The sequence below is a fragment of the Mesoplodon bidens genome (genome assembly GCF_964165515.1).
Source record: "Mesoplodon bidens genome assembly, chromosome: 14".
In the NCBI taxonomy this organism is placed as follows: domain Eukaryota; kingdom Metazoa; phylum Chordata; class Mammalia; order Artiodactyla; family Ziphiidae; genus Mesoplodon; species Mesoplodon bidens.
Window position 1 is genome coordinate 57,369,521 of NC_138170.1, and position 17,616 is coordinate 57,387,136.

Genomic DNA, 17,616 nt, shown 5'->3' on the forward strand with positions numbered 1-17,616 from the left:
AGAAGCTTGGAAAATGACCTCTATTGTCAAGAGCATGTGTGTGATTTCTACAAAAGATAAATAAAAATGACCAACCTAACTGAGATGAAGCAAGTCTCTTAAAAACAAAGAGTTCTCACCTGTCCGAATGGCTAGGGAGACCTACTGCCGCGGCTGAAAGACAGGAAAACACACCCAGATTAACAAGGGGGCAGTCATTTAATGCAGAAATCCAGTTTACGTAAAGAGACAGGTCAAACGACAGATAGGACTTCTAACAATACTGCATAGCATTACAGGTTAGCTCTTCCATGGTTGATCTGTTTCTCTTATGATTTTGATTCCAGTACAAAGATGAAGAAGAGACTTCAATTAAAAATAAATAAGGCAACAGAAGAATCTCCCTGTGACAAAAAACATCCACAAATAATGCACAAATGTTTGGTGCTGACACAACAAGACACCATTAGGACAAGTTCTGAAGGTGCTGCATTAAATTTAACAAGCATGGTACAATGACAAGAAAATTATACTCGCTTTGTCATGAATCCTTTTGCAAATAGAAATGACTCTCGGGTAATTCTTATGTACAAACATTCTGAAATAAATGGCAATCATACAAATTTTTCCATTGCGGTTTCCTCTTTTTCTGAACCCAGAAATGTTCCACGGTTCTGCTTGCTACTCCTCGCCGTCAAAGCATAAATAGTCATTAAAGCACTTGAATCCACAGTAGTCTTGTCCTTAGAAAGGTATGGAGGTTCTGCATGAGTTGACATCAGTCATCCAGAAGGGGCTGGCAGGCAACAGGCTGGAATGTACAAGACCGATTTTGTGCTTGGGATCCTGACTCAAAGTCTGCTCCGTCCCCTTCAAGGTTCGTCCGCACTGTGGACGGGCCACCAAGCAGTGGACTTGAGTGTGGACAGTCATACCGTGGAGTCCCTGCCAGACTTTAGATGTGCAATCTTGGTCCGGCTAATAAATGGGTAAGCGATGCAGAGACCTCCAGCTGCCACAATAAAGCCTAAACTGCACCAGGCACAAAAGATAGACCAGCTGTAGCCGTGTTCCACATCATCAGGCAGGCTATAAATTAGCTTTGGGAGCCGGTTCAAATCATAGGAGATGCTGGCGGCGTAAGTGCAGAGGGAAATGGTGCAAAATATTCCTATAAATAATACAAAGAGAGCAGGGTGATGGGTTACAGTTTTGCCTGCTACAAGGCAAATGCCAGACAGGGCTTCGTAAACATCAGATCAACAGATGAGATGATGAATCCAAATTAATAAAGGACTGACAATTCTTTCACTTGAGTTACTTCATTCAACAAACATTGGCAAAACCTTTATGTGCCAGACTGTATGCTAGGTTCTGGAGATACAGGAGTGAAAAAGATGGAAAAATTCTGATAACTTGAATTATTGAGAATTATCTCAATTAAATTGGTATGTATATTTGAATTTATTTTTTTTATTCTTAAAAACAACATAGTAGAAATTTTAATTATTTTTAAGGAAAAAAAATCTATAATCACTCAAACCTAATACAAACAATCTTCATTTCCCTTTGTTCTATACCTGAGTTGACACAGTTTTAGATAGTTGCAATCATCATACCAAGTCTTTCTTTTTCAATTACCATTATCATTAGTATTTATCATGTTGCCTGAAAATATCTTAAATGAATTTTTACAAGTTTTTTTTAAGGCACAGAGCCTGGCACATTCTTGGGCCTCAAAAAAATTTTTTTTTAATGAATGGATAAAAAGATTTTAAATAATATAAATTAAATCCAGGATGTTGGAATTGTTGTAAAATAGCTGACATCATATATAGGGGATCTATAATTCAACCACTCAGAATGCAGGTAATTTAGGTAGCCTAAGGAAAATGAACAGACCCCAAATTTTACTTTTTTATACCAACACGTTATATATAATTGTCCTTTCAGAACACCAAAATCAGCATTCTGATAAAAATGCTTCAAAAGCCCAAAACACAGGATTTTTACTACTCAAGGATGTAGATGCTTCTATTTCATCACGACCCCCAAGGCTGCTCCTTTTGGGGGGACATGGGATCACAATGAGGCAGTTGCTGAGCTGAAGGTGGGTAATAAATACAAAAACTAGCACCCAGTCAAGTATCAGAATGTTCCAGTCGGTTCCGAGTTCTACACATGTCTTTTTCATACTTTGGTTCATCCCTGTGTACAATGGAGGTTGCAACCATTTGCTGAAAAATTGCTTTGGTAGCCTTAGGGACCTATGCAGCATCTCCATAGGAAACAGACACAGAATTGGGAACTGAAAGGAGAGGGCTAAAAGTAACAGATCTCCACAACCCCCGTTTTTTTTTTTTTTAATTTTTTTTACATCTTTATTGGAGTATAATTGCTTTACAATGGTGTGTTAGTTTCTGCTTTATAACAAAGTGAATCAGTTATACATATGTTCCCATATCTCTTCCCTCTTGCGTCTCCCTCCCTCCCACCCTCCCTATCCCACCCCTCTAGGTCCACACCCCTTTTTAATAGAGCTTTGGGGATCAGAAACACTAGCAGAAAAACAAACTGAGAGCAGGCAGCAACTGAGAGGAAATAAAGATCACCTTAATGCCATGTTTTTTTCCTTAACGTCATTTTTAAGTGCTAGAATTCTGCCTGCACTCAAATCACCTAAGAACACATTGCCTGAATCCTTTTCCAAGTGTGCATTTAGAAATGTTTTAAATTAAAAGGACACTTGGTCTGAGGTGATTTGATCTCTCCTACTCTTTGCCGAATTCTACTTTTAGACTCTGAAGTGATTCTGATTTTCTAAAAAGGATAAAATCTTGTTTTCTGACTTCTTGCTCCAAATTGTTATGGTAAACACATCATTTTTTGAGTTCTCCAAAAGAAGATCATGATGGAAATAATTCTTTCATAAAGGAATAGCACAGTCAAAAACAGAATACTCTGCTTTTTTCAAACCTTGTGAACAGCAAATGTTCTTACATTTACATGAATGCTTTCACTGGCCAAAACAAAGATGGTGTTTATATATAACAAGGTTCTTATAATGAATGCTGGTAATAGCACAATAAGGCAGTTAGAAAAATCTGATCTCTGGAGTATCAAGAGGTAAAATAGAATAATAGAACAATAACCTGTTCACAGGAAAAACAACTCTTCTGCATTTAACTGTCTGCACACAGCTGAATACCTAAAAGTGAAGCTGTTTTACAAGTAACGTAGTTTTAATGACCTCTGAAAGCTTGAATTCAAACTAAGACTCTTAAGCATATTTTCGTGTCCAAATGCCTTGGGCTGGGATGCAGGGAATATGTATTCTGGTCCCCAGCACTACATCTAATCACTGTGTGACCTTGAAATTACTTAATCTCTCTGAGCTGCATCTAGGGGGAGAAAAATGGGGGATTTGGTTCCTCAAGTCCCTTGCAGTGTCAAATTTCTGTGACTCTGTTATTCCATAATATGGCATTGAGCAAGGACATTTCCCAAAATTTCCTAGTGAATCTAGTACTTGGTATTATGCAGCTAAATAAAAAATTGAATGTCGGACTTTTCTTTCTGCACATACTCTTTTTGATTTTATACTAAACATTGATTTTATTAGCACCTCTCCCCTGCCAACTCCATAAAATTGCTTTTGGTGAAATGAATTTTAGCGTAACAACACCAGTTCATATGGAATAGAAAAAGATAAGAAAAACCTAACCTGAGGATTTAACCTCAGGATGACTTTCTATGCCCTGAGTGTCATGAGTAGTTGTGCTTTCCCAGGGCACTTAGGCTGTGCTTACCTCATGGACACTGTGAATGATGTCACTAATAGAATGTCTTTTTTTGACCGAGTTGCCAGAGAGCTGAAACTCCCCTAAAGCTAAATTAGTGGCCCCCCAGGGGCAAAAACTGGGGACTTCATGGCATGTTTTTTGGCTACTAATCTCACCCTTGGATCCATCTTGCCCTGCAAACCTGATGGCTCCTTTGTCTTATTTGTATCCCTTATTTGTATTTATTTTATCTTGAAATATTATATACATCTCTGTGCCACTTAAGTTCTTTTAAGGTTAGGGCATCGCCAAACTTTGATGAAAACCTGCTTTATTTCCTTCTGCCTTTACTCACTCAGCTGAGATGGGGGGGTGGGGGAGGTTACGGGAGCCCATAAATATGCCTGATGTCTGCCCCTCCCCGTCCCACAAATGTCCCCAGAGACTGCTCTCCAAGGACATTTTTTCTCCCTCCAAGATGCTCTTGAAGTAGTTCTGAGTGAGAGAAAAGCCAAGATGAACCAAAGAGCATATCTAAGAATTTCCCCTTTCTGGACCCTCACATATCTAAGGAAGTTTGCAAATACATAGCTGCCATAGCTGTTATCTGAGGGATGGGCAGGACTGTTTGATTATTACAGAGAAATGTAGGGAGAGGAGACAAAGCAGTGTTTCCAATGTATACAACTAGCTTTTGTAAAAGAGGCCTAACCCATTCAAGATCTCTTAATAAGGGGAAAGAAAAACCCTTCTAACTTTGAAGACACTAAGGAAAAGTGTCTAAAGGATGAAGACATCTTTGTTGTAACTAGATTAGCAGTCATAGGTCAATTTTGATCCTGCGGAATTCTATTTTAGTTCCATATGCATGTCTTACAGTCCTCGTGCATTAGTTTGCTCGGGCTGCCTTAACAAAGTAGCAGCAGACTGGAGGTTGAAACAACAGAAATTTACTTTATCACAATTCTGGAGGCTAAAACTCTGAGATCAAGGTCCTAGCAGGGTTGGTTTCTTCCAAGGCCTCCCTTCACAGTCTTCCCTCTGTAATTATCTGTGCCCAAGTTTCCTCTTCTTTATAAGGACACCAATCATAACTGGATTATGGCCCACCCTAATGACCTTATTTAGTTTAATCACCTCTTTAAAGACCCTGTCTCCAAATACAGTCACATTCTGAGGTTCTTGGGGCTAGAACTTCAACATATGAATGGCAGGGCGGGACGGGAACACAATTCAGCCGATAACATTGTGTGTGTGTGTGTGTGTGTGTGTGTGTGTGTGTGTGAGAGAGAGAGAGAGAGAGAGAGAGAGAGAGAGAGAGAGAGTTTGTGTGTATGGTCAATGTATGAAGTATGTTTCCATCCCTTTTACAGGCCTAAGCAAGATTTTACTATATTAAGTGTTATTTAATCAGTGATTCAAGAATTATTTATAAGCATCTACTATGTTCCAGACCCAGTTCTGATTACCTTAGAGGTAGTTAAGTTGAATGAGCTCTTGACGGTCACAGCCGTCACTGCTTTGACGCTGATGTGATCAGGAGCCCCAAGTGTTCTTTCCACTCACTTCCCAGCATGCATATCAGGGAAAAGGAGTAGAGACCCCTGGACTTCCTGTAAGTTCCACACGGAGCCTAATAGCACTGAGGACATGGAGTGTGCAAAACCTGCTTAAGAAAACTGAGTTCTGGGCTTCCCTGGTGGCTCAGTGGTTGAGAGTCCGCCTGCTGATGCAGGGGACGTGGGTTCGTGCCCCGGTCCGGGAAGATCCCACATGCCGCGGAGTGGCTGGGCCCGTGAGCCATGGCCGCTGAGCCTGCGCGTCCGGAGCCTGTGCTCCGCAACGGGAGAGGTTGCAACAGTGAGAGGCCCGCGTACCGCAAAAAAAAAAAAAAAAGAAAACTGAGTTCTGCAATACAGTGAGTTCTACACACCTAAGAACCAGCTCATCCTAAATTACCTCCTGTAGGATTTACCTAGATGGCAAGTTATTTCAGATAATGTTGCTTTCTTGTCAGTAGCAATCTAGTTAATGCAAGATATGGGATGAGGGCATGGAAAGATAAGGTACCAGCCTTGCATTTCAAAAGTTCAAAATCTAATGGTCATTCCTGAAAAGCCACGAGGAGAGAGGTCACCTCTCCTCCCTTCTTCTCTTGGACATTTCCTTCCCTTTCCCTTCTCCCCTGACCAGCCAGGAGTTCCCTTGGGCTACCACCACTGATACCCTTCAGCTCAGCTGGTGGCGCCAGGAGAGAGGGGTTTATGTCCCAAACTCAGTCCTGGCTACTGCTGGTAGCATCTTCAAAAGGGTGAGTAATTACTTGTTCTGAAGAGTGCTGTATGCATCGACTTTTCTTATAAAATATTAAAAGGTGTTCCGCCAAAGTTCTTCATTAGAAGATACAGTGATATCACAGAATTACAAGACCGGAAAGGATATTTTTGGATCAGAAGAGAAATAAATTTATGCTGCCATCCCCGATCATCAACCTAATTTCCTTCCCTAAACCTCATGGTGCCTGTGGCCAGCTGGTATGGTGTAGTTAGGGTAACGGCCCACTCTTTTGACCATCCTCTTTTGATGTGCTTGAAAGGTGGAAAGGAGTGGAAGTTGCTTCACCCTGGTTAGCCTGCTTGATAAATAACATAGCTGCAACACCCAAAGACATAAACATTGATTATTTTTTTTTCCACTCCTTCAAAAAGATGGCCTGCCCATCATTCTGGCCTCTTTGCAATTCCAGGAAAAAACCGCCTCAAGCTACTTTTCACACAGATTGCTCAAAAAGCCATTGCTACGTTGCCTTAACTAAATGCCAGGGCAGGACTAATAGAGACAGACAACACTTTTTAAAAAAATCAAATACAAGACCCACAATCTGCAATTAATTAAAGCCGAAAAACATCTGATCTTTTTCCGAAAGATTGCAGCAATCTCACTGACCGGCAAATCTGGCCTGACGTGACATAGGCTATTTATAGTCCTTATTGACCCCACCTAGTGTGAATATTCATGTGTTTGGCTGCAGAAATGTTAATGTATACTTGATTTCAGACCCTGCTCAGGGTGTTAGATAATATAGAATATATGCACTATATTACCTTTCTAAAATAAAACTTAAAAATCCTGAATTCCAGGGACTTCCCTGGTGGTGCTGTGGTTAAGAGTCCACCTGCCAGTGCAGGGGACTGGGGTTCAAGCCCTGGTCCGGGAAGATCCCACATGCTGTGGAGCAACTAGGCCCGTGCGCCACAACTACTGAGCCTGTGCTCTAGAGCCCGTGAGCCACAACTACTGAGCCCATGCGCCTAGGGCCCGTGCTCTGCAACAAGAGAAGCCACCGCAATGAGAAGCCCACGCACCACAACAAAGAGTAGCCCCCGTTCGCCACAACTAGAGAAAGCCCGCACTCAACAACAAAGACCCAAGGCAGCCAAAAATAAATAAATTAAAAAAAAAAAATCCTGAATTCCAAAATGCACCTGGTCCCAAGGGCTTCAGACACGGCATTAAGGACCTGTAGTTTTAGGTCATAATCAGTGGATACCCTAGAGAATTCAATACACCTACAGAGGAGCCTTTGTTTTAATTTGAATGTATTGAAGCAAAACAATGGGTGGCCTAGCGTGTTACTGGTCCCTGAGCTTTGCTGGGGCAGCCTGGGCTGTCTCTTCTTTCTCTACTGACCCGAAGGCCCTGCCTCGTCGGCAGTGGCCACTCAGGGCACAGCCTATGAAGGGGAATGGAGGCCCCCATCAAGGGAGGACCAAGCTTTATCCAATTTTTGAGACTCCCAGTATATTAAAAGGTAATTAAAACCCTACTACAGAGACATAAAAATTGTATTTAAAAACATTTGCACTGGGCCTCCCTGGTGGCGCAGTGGTTGAGAGTCCGCCTGCCGATGCAGGGGATACGGGTTCGTGCCCCGGTCTGGGAGGATCCCATATGCCGCGGAGCGGCTGGGCCCGTGAGCCATGGCCGCTGGGCCTGCGCGTCCGGAGCCTGTGCTCCGCAACGGGAGAGGCCGCAGCAGTGAGAGGCCCGCATACCGCAAAAAAAAAAAAAACATTTGCACTGAATAAATTAACCTTTTAAAATATTTAGATTTCTAACAAATGATAATCATCATACTAGCACAACAGCAGTCTAATAGAATGCATCATTTAAAGCTGATGGAAATACTCGCAGTGCCTGGAGGCAGTGTGGTCTGGTAAAGGGCAGCCCCTCACTGTTGGATCATGAGTCTTAGTCCTCTGGATATGCCTCCGTGACGGTGTGTGTGTAACTTCAGAGGACATGAGGTCAAAAGGCTACATTTGAGGCTCTGTGCCCCTGGCCCTGCTGGAGAACCCCCTCGAGAGGCCCCAGGGAATTAGGGATGGGAAGTGACGGTCAGCAGCCCTGCTGCTCCACGTGTGGGTAATCAAGAGCTGTCAGTATGCAATAAGGCATAAGGAGAGAGATTGTTTCCAAGTTTCCACTTTAACATCTCAAACCGTCACATCACTGATGATCTTCACTGAAGGTTTGGCTAATAAATTCAGGTAGAGAATGAAGATGCCAGCGCCTCAGAAGAGGCCAAGTTTAGCAACAAAAATCTGTGGGGTGATGCTGACTAAGACTGCTGAAGACACTTCTGCTTCATTAAAGTCAATCTTTTTAACCCTTATTTGCTCTCATCTCCTGCTGCTGCGTGGGAAGGTCCTACAGCTAATTTATCTCATGCAATGGATTAACATCATTATCTCGGTGTTTACAAAGGAAATGGAAAGGGATTATTTGTAGTAGCAAAAATGAAACAAACCTCCCTAAATCCCACAGTAAGGGAACACAACGCGGCAAATCTACTCCATGGAAGAACATGCAGCTATTAAAAGCTATTAAAAACCGAACACACGGGCTTCCCTGGTGGCGCAGTGGTTGAGAGTCCGCCTGCCGATGCAGGGGACACGGGTTCGTGCCCCGATCCCGGAGGATCCCACATGCCGCGGAGCGGCTGGGCCCGCGAGCCATGGCCGCGGAGCCTGTGTGTGTGTCCGGAGCCTGTGCTCCGCAACGGGAGAGGCCACAGCAGTGAAAGGCCCGCATACAGCAAAAAAAAAAAAAAAAAAAAAAAAAAACCGAACACAGAACAATATAAGGCCACTGGGAATGCTTACGGTATGATGATAAATGGAAGCCCAGAAAACAAAATATTCAATACTTTCCATGTGATGATGGTGGCAAACATTTTTACTTTCCTTTTTTTGTTGTTGTTTTATTTTTATTTTGAAATAATTGCAGACTCACATGCAGTTGAAAGAGATAACACAGTGAGATCCTGTATACCCTTCACCCAATTTCCCCGAATAGTAACGTCCTGCACAACTCTAGTATAATAGCACAACCAGGAAACTTACGATGATACAATCCATCCACCTTATTCCGATTTCACCACTTTTACAAGCACTCACTCACTAGTGTGTGTACTTAGTTCCACGGAATGTCACCACGTGTGCAGATTATGTGGCCACCATCACAGTCCAGACACAGACCATTTCCATCACAAGGATGCCCTGAGCTACCCTTTTAGAACCACAGCCACTTCTCTCCCTTTTGTTGTTGTTTTTAGTGAGACAAAGGCTTGGGCAAGATTTGGTCCAGGATAAGGAAAATAGTTTAACAACTAATTTTTCAGATGGTGAGATCTATAAGTGAGTTTTCCCTTTATTCCAAAAAAAAAAATGTTGTTTGGGCAATCAAAAGTAAAAAAAGAAAAAAAAAAGCCAGTGTTCTGTGGTAGGTCTGTCCACCCTTCCGGACTGGTCATCAAACTTCAAGTTTATAAGTTTAGGGTGTTTTGGGGTTGCAATGGGTTTTAGCTACTACGGCTATTGTTCTGCTTGTTTTGTTTTTAACAGTTGCACAGGGGCTTTTGATGATAAATCCTGCTGAGCCCTGAGCCAGTCTGGCCCAGAGTTACACAGATGGCTCAGGAATGAGGGCTGAGCAGGGGAAGGTGGGGCTGGCTTAGGAAACTCAGCTCCTAGCTCTCCTCTGAGCCAGTGCAAGACTGAACTCCCACCCTCCTTTCATTTAAAACCAAACCAGCCCCTCTGCCTCCCAAAAAACGCTCACTGAGCCTGGCTTTTATGGTCCTGTGATTTATTTTCGTGCCAACAATTGTTTGATATCTAAGAGCATCCTAAATTATTCATGCATTACGCCCATTACAAGGGTCCTTTAAAAACTACTGCTACTGAGGCTTTTGTCTGGCCCTCAGCTCCTTTCATTTTCCTGAGGATGCTATGTGGGGCCTTTCCAGGGCTGGGGGGTCGTGAATACTTCTTTTTTTTTTTTTTGCGGTACGCGGGCCTCTCACTGTTGTGGCCTCTCCCGTTGCAGAGCACAGGCTCCGGACGCGCAGGCTCAGCGGCCATGGCTCACGGGCCCAGCCGCTCCACAGCATGTGGGATCTTCCTGGACCGGGGCATGAACCCGTGTCCCCTGCATCGGCAGGCGGACTCTCAACCACTGCGCCGCCAGGGAAGCCCGTGAATACTTCTTTGATGTATATGAGGACAAGAGTTAGAAAAATGGGGGCCCAACTAATAAAGGAAGGGAAGAAAATGGGGAGAGAGATTTCATGACTACTAAGCTTAAAGAAATCCCCTGGGCAGCACAGGCCTCTCTGATTCTTTGACACCCTCACCTGTTCATTCTACACCCTGGATTTTTTTTTTTAATATTTATTCATTTATTTATTTGGCTGTGCCGGGTCTTCGCTGCTGCATCCAGGCTCTTAGTTGCGGCACGCAGGATCTAGTTCCCTGACCAGAGATCGAACCTGGACCCCCTGCATTGGGAGCGTGGAGTCTTAACCACTGGACCCCCAGGGAAGTCCCTACACTTAGGATTTTAATGAATCCTTTAGGCAGGCACCCTCCCAATGGCTGGTCTTGAAGGTTCAAATCCTCCTCCAAAACCTCAGAAACTAGAATTTTAGCCTCCCTGGGCCACAGTCCTGCAGCCTCTCTGTATTCACCCAAGTCCGGAAAACTTCAGTTGTTTTCCTGCTAAGAATTATTCAAAGGCCCAGTGACTTTTGAATGCTCTATCGGGATGCTTACAATGATGATCCGTTATTCCAGGTCACTGCTGGTTACAGCGCCATCTCATGGGGTCGGAAAGGGGCCGACAGGACTTAGAAGGAAGGAAGGACCTCTGTCTGTGAACTGGGTTACAGAAGCTGACTGCTTGACCAACCAGAAGGCAAAGCACCACCTACCTGTCAGCCCTGAAAGACAGAGAAATGGTGCCAGGCACCGAGGGGTGCTGCAGCCTCCAGGGAACACAGGCTTGAGTGAGTGACCATGACAGCGAGCAGTGCTAGAAACCCCAGTCATGGTCGCTTGAGTAACAGAACTCCAGAGAAGCAGGAATAAGCTTATTCAAAACGGCTACACATGGGCTTCCCTGGTGGCGCAGTGGTTGAGAGTCCGCCTGCCGATGCAGGGGACACGGGTTCATGCCCCGGTCCGGGAAGATCCCACATTGCCGCGGAGCGGCTGGGCCCGTGAGCCATGGCCGCTGAACCTGCGCGTCCGGAGCCTGTGCTCCGCAACGGGAGAGGCCACAACAGTGAGAGGCCCGCGTACCGAAAAAAAAAAAAAAAAGGCTACACATCTAGAGTACTATTACTCTGATGCTCAGCGTACTCTGTGAAACTGTTAACTTGGCATTCACTAATCAGACACAATTTTCTGGGAAAAAGCAGGAGTAAAGATTTCTTCCCTGCAGCCACCTTCAGTCAATTTCAGCCATCAACTCAGCTGCTGACTCCTTCTTAGACAAAAATGTTCTTCACCCGACAATCGAAAAGACCATAGTCGTGTCTCCACACACCCCCTTCCAACCTCCTGATTTAACAGCAAGTCACTCCTCGGCGTAAAACCTTCTGGTGGCTTCCACCACCCTTAGATTAAAATCCAAGCCCCTGCCTGCTTCTCCACCTCATGGGATGCTGTCCTCTCCTTCCCTGCCCTCCGGCCACACTGGTCTCTCTGTGGCTCGAAACACATACGTCAAGCCGTCCCTGCCTTAGGCCTTGGCACTGTTCCTTCCTCTGCCCGCAGCGCACTCCCTATGTGGAAGAGGCTCCCCTACGCCACCTCGTTTATCTTCCTCACAGCTTTTATCTCTATCACAGATTATTATTTGTGTCTCCCCACAACAGAAAGGGAGAAGGATTTTGTCTGCCTTAATCATTACGTGTCTTTAGTATGTAGAGAAGTGCCTGGTCCATAGTAAGTCCTCACAAAATATCTGTGGAGTGAAATGAATGAATGTTTTTGTGTAAAAATGACACCAATGACTCCATCACTAAGAAATAGACTTTGAGTTAACCTTCAGCCCAGAGGTGTGGGCTGTGCTAAGTTATCACCCTCTCCTGGAGGGCTCCTGAGAAGCAATGGCCCATGTTTGCCAAGGGTCCACGCCAGGGTTAGGGGCACAATAGGAAAGAATGGGACAGAAAAATCAGACCTGCCTCATATGGAGATTAAACCCAAGACATTTCCATCTAACCTTGTAACGGGCCACAATGGGGAAATCAGGGCTGCGTTTTTAACACTGTTGTTTTCTTTAAATTCTATATTGCCCACCAAAGCCAAACGACCTTCTGGTTGCTTTTCTCACAAGTAAAAACAAAATTAATGGAGAGATAACAAAGTGAAGCTAGTTGCCTGCAGAGAGGCCTTTGCTTTTGCTGGGAGAGGTGTCAGAGGTGTTCCGCGTACCTGTCATGAGGAAAAGGAGTCCGGCCACATGCTGGGTCAGGCTTTCCTCCCAGAAGAAGCTGACCATGGCCACAATGCAGCCACAGAGCAGGACGGCCACAGCCATGCCCAGGAAGCCAGCAGTGATTCTTCTTAAATCTAATCTCAAAACACAAACATTCAAAATAATAAGCAGAAGAAGGAGAGTTATTGAAAATTCAAGAAAGAAGAGCTTTGTATATATTGTGAAAACTAATACGTTACATGGACAGGTGTAGGGTCTTCAGGGCCACGGTGATTTAGGAAATAAACTTCCTAGGTATTTCATAAGAGGACAGATGGGGTGTAACAAGTTGAGGGGTCAGCATCTACCCTCCCTGAGTCCATGGAGAAGTCCGTATCAAGTAGAAAATAGACCAGCGGACACCAGGGTAAACAAGGGTAATAGGTAACAAGTTACTTAGTAAACTGAGAGTGAGGAAGGTTTGCAAAAGGTCTGTATTATCCTCCAAGGAGCAACAGAATCATAGGTCACCACCACTGTAGTGGCTGTAATTAATCTGACTTTGGGGAAAGAGCCTAAAAACTGAGATATAGTGAAATATGGTTTTACCTGCGCACCAAGGATGCCAATTACTTTATTTTTAAGTTATACTTCCTCCTGCCTATTTTCAAAAAGGATTTGAGAAAGTGAAGGCAATTGTAACTGAAATAGGGCCCAAGATGCACATATAGGACACCTACTCATTAAGGCCCTCTTCCCTTAAACAAAGGCCCTACAACCCAAGCTCCCAAGTACCCAGGTTAAGAAAAGGCTGTTCCCGTGGGCCAAGCGCCACTGTACACACAAGAAGTTTTGTCTATCACAAAAACACGACTGTGATCACTGGGCCAGGAACCCAGGGCCTTGCCCACCTTCTAGGCCAAACCAAGAGGTGGACTGGCTGGATGTATGGGTACACTTCCACTCCAGTTGCCCACCCTCCTGCTATTTTGATTTTTCCCTCCCTCTTTTTTTTTTTTTTTTGAATGAAGCTAATTTTAAAACTCGTGAACTAAATTTCTCTGATCCTTCTTAGAGCAAGAGATCCCAAACATAAGTCTGCTGCTGAAGCCAGTGAACAGGTCTAGGCAAGGTGGACTGTGCACACCTGCACACACATAGAGCCAAGACCAGAGGCACACCCCGCTCTGTGAGCGTGGGCTGCTCTGCGAAGGTGCCCAGGCAGCCACCACCTCACTGTGTGTTCCTGTGGCCTCTGGCAACTCAGGATGATGTATACAGGGTGGATCATGGCAGCTTTCAGTCTTGCCCTTGTCACACGTGGTCCTTCCCTTTCTTTTAAAGGGATTTCTCATTTCTAGCTCAGAGCATCTAAACTGAAGCAGGGCATTGCAGCCTAGAAGGGGCAGTGTAGACCACCACAGAGCTAGGGGTCACGGGCACTGATCATTTAAAGGGGCTATTTAATATTAAGGTGTAAGTCGTTTTGAGACATCCAGTGTGATCACAGCTCAGTCACCATTCTCTCACAACCTCCTAAACTCCCTGTGGTTCGAGTTTTATTTTCTATGGCCATTAAAAGGCACAAGGTTCAGATATAATCCACATGGAATTTGCCTTAGTACCGGATATGCTAAGCTTATCTGGTAAACATGGGTACAGATCACCAAGTGTGACTTTCTTGGAAAAAGCCATGCCTGAGGCTGCTGAAAGCATCTTTCCATGAGAACCTCAGAAAGGATTAAGAGGTGAATGCTCAGTACTGTCTCGCTGGGCAGTAACAGGGTACAAACTCTTAGAGTAAAGAGATAAGGTTCTTTTTCAGGACCCTGTGATGATCTTTTCTTGCCTAAAACCAGTGACTATGTGGCTTTCTGCATAGATGATTAAGGCAAAGAACTCCAAACACGCTCATAAAGAATTAAGATGTAAGAACACTTAGATAAGGCTCTAACTAAGATCTGCTGAGAAATGACCATTCAGATCAGCCAGCAAGAAATCATTTTCAGGAAGTCATACTACTCAGAAATAAAGCACATTTTAGCCAATGACTTCCAAGTCCTAAATTTGCCAACCATAATATTTATAATATTATACCACTGCTGTGGGCAATATCTTAAGAGCTTCCATTTACATGTTTGAGATTCAAAATAGAGCCCTTTGATGTGTAGAGAGACTTGACTTTACAAAAGGAAACCCTACTTGGCTTCCTGTAATGACTTTGCTCACCAAACAAGATCACTGAAGTCCTTGCGTTGATTGTACTGGAAATGACAATGTCAACCTCTGATTAGGGTAAACACTAAAAAGGATTAGGCCTAGTTTTTTTCTTTCCTCTAGGCAACATGAATTGACAGTTTTCAGGTAAATATCAGTCCTCTTTGGTGTCACACTGCACAATCCTTTCTACAGTTGCACACTTTCCTGACAGTAAAAAAAAGATAGCTCCTGCCTTCGGGATGTGGAGATAACAGACACCTTCTGAGAAAATTACAGCATACACTCATAAAGATATTTTAGCAGAAATACCAAGGTCTGAGATAGACACAGTAACTAAAATGAATATTGGATAAAGAAAACTAAAATAACACACCTAAGGTATAGTCTCCTTGGTTTACTAAGACAAGCGCCAGATCAGGGCCTTGTACCACACGGCTTGGTAAAGAATGCACTCGGAAGGTGGCTTGTATACTGACGCCACAAGGACAGACACGCTCACTGCACTGTCTCACAAAGCCCCACGCCTGACTCTCACACATCTGATCGGCAAACAAGTTGTGACCATGGCACAGTGAAATGACTCTCTGAGTCTCTGACCAAGTTGGATGGGGTCCAGAGGCCCACGTAGGATAGCACAGCATCTTTCAGTCCAAATCTGAAAGGGCTGGTGGGAATGCTTTTTGTTCAGAAAGACACCATTTCCTCTCTGACCCTCTCTGACCCTTTCCCAGAAATACTCACGAAGCAGGTGCCATTCATCTTGCTGGATTGTCTTGGTCAAATTGAAAGGAATGTTTCGTAAGCGAATCGGCTGAGAAAAGTGGTACTTGATAGCTGTACATCGCTGTGCAATACCTTGAAGGAAATAAGAAATGTGATTTACTAGTCTGTGCACTTGTAATAGAATTCCGGAAACTGAAGGCAGGATAATGCATCCTAAACTGGGTTGAAGGGGCAGGGGATAGGAATCTCTTGATTATTCTCATTAATAGAGACAAGTCAGAGTAGTAAGACCCAAAACATGAAATAATTTTTTAAATCATGTTTCATCTTTGAATGTATTGAATTTGATAAGAATCTAAACTCCCCTACTTGTTTTTTCAATGTTGAATCTGTATTAACTAAACACAAAACTCCTCAAGGAGAAATGGCCTCAAAGTACACAGATGATTGGGAGAAATCAGCTTGGAATTTGAACACAGATAAATTTCACGCATCCAAATTTGATCCAACCTCAAACTCTCAAATGGGCTAAATCAAAAAGTATATCAGGAAGTGTGTTATTTGGAAACTGGAAGACATTTTTCAATAAAGAGCCTTCTACATGGTGGTTTAAATAGTGATTAGGTCTCTAGACAGCCCACGAGAGCCTAAGTAGCCCTACAGCAGCTGATATAATTCCTTAATACACATTTTACTGATCTGAATTCTAGGTTCTAAGACAACGGGTAATATTAAAAGTAGAAAGGAGAAAGAAATTTTTTCCTCCCTTTTCTGGTTGTATGCACAATATTTTGAAATGGGCAAGTACCCACCGCTTTATCTAGTATCTTCTCCTACCTTCCCTCTCAATCCATGCTTTTATTGCATAAATTAGCACAGGCCTATTTTTCCCCTAAAGTCTTCTGAATCCCATGAAAGTATCTATCTTCCTGTCAAATTAACATGAAACAAAACTTCCTTCTTTCCTTGTAAATCACCTTGGCCCGCTGTTTGGATAAATGCAATCTGATTAGATTAATTTTAAAAGAGCTGTGAGTAAATGTTAATCTTTTAACTCCAACAGCTGTTAAAAAATATTCTCATAGATGCAAATAAATCTGTAATTGGTGGAATTTGAGTAAGTGTAATTAATAAAGTGAAATTTTTTAAAAATCAGGCATTGAAAGGGGAGATTAGTATTTGAGCACAGTTAACATCATGAGCCACTTGGTCCCTGATGTGAGGGCACCTACAGGATCATCTCCCTTGTTTCTCAGTCATCAGTATATGCATAAGAATCACCTGGGGAGCTAGCTTAACACGTAGACTCCTGGACCCAACCCAAGATATTCTGACTCAAAAGATTTGGGATGGAGCCAGGAACCTGATTTTTAACAAAATATCCCAAGTAATGCTGATGCAGGCAGCTGAGAAACACTACCCAAGACTATCTCTGCTTTTTTGGAAGCTTTTTTTTTTTTCCTTATGAAACCACAGATTCTCTAAAAGCTCACAGCTCTTTTTATTTTTCTCTTTGTTGTTTCAACATAGGCCCCAGCAGTGGTTGTGAGGTCTAAGGCATATAAGTTCCGTGTTTACATATAAGTTATGTGTTTATAAGTCAGAAAGTGCCTGTGTTTACAAAGAGCAAATTATCTGGTCTGAGAATAATAAAAGATAACAGACTGCATTAATAGCTCTCATTTGTGTTTTTCAAAACTGTCATTCCACTTGATACTCATCCTCGGGCTAACCTTGAGGCTCTGTGTAAGCAGGAAGTGAAGGCTAAAGTAGAGTTGAACACATGCCCCAACACGCACACAGAGCCCATTGGCAAGGACTGGGGGACTTATTGGTTCCAGGCAGTTAAGAACACTTCTGTCCAATCATTAGCATCCCACTAAGCTAGCCAAGCAGAGACTTCAGGGCCCACATATGACAAAGGATACAGACTTTACAGAATTAGTTCAGTAGAGTCACTAAAGGAACAAACAACAACACAAAAACAATAACAAACCCTGAGGAGGAGGGAGAATCTAATATCCAGAGTTGCTATATTATTTTAAATGTCCAGTTTCAGTTAAAAAGTATAAAACATATACAGAAAAAGGCTCCTACATAGAAGAAAAATGTCAGTCCATAGAAACTGTCACTGAAGAAGCCCAGA

The 17,616-nt window shown here is 43.3% G+C and overlaps 1 protein-coding gene across 2 annotated transcripts in view; it reads right to left on the reverse strand.

Moving 5' to 3' along the window:
* Nucleotides 1-203: 203 nt before the first annotated feature.
* TMEM178A (transmembrane protein 178A) overlaps nucleotides 204-17,616 on the reverse strand; it is a 50,868-nt gene continuing 33,455 nt past the window's right edge. Inside the window, exons 2-4 of one of the 2 annotated variants that reach the window (XM_081253517.1) lie at nucleotides 15,489-15,602; nucleotides 12,545-12,682; nucleotides 204-1,150 (exon numbers count right to left, since the gene is read on the reverse strand). In XM_081253517.1, the coding sequence (XP_081109643.1) occupies nucleotides 909-1,150; nucleotides 12,545-12,682; nucleotides 15,489-15,602 (494 nt within the window). In that variant the 3' untranslated portion in view covers nucleotides 204-908. Of the gene's footprint in view, nucleotides 1,151-12,544; nucleotides 12,688-15,488; nucleotides 15,603-17,616 lie in introns of those variants that run through there. The other variant, XM_081253518.1, reaches the window with a different exon arrangement.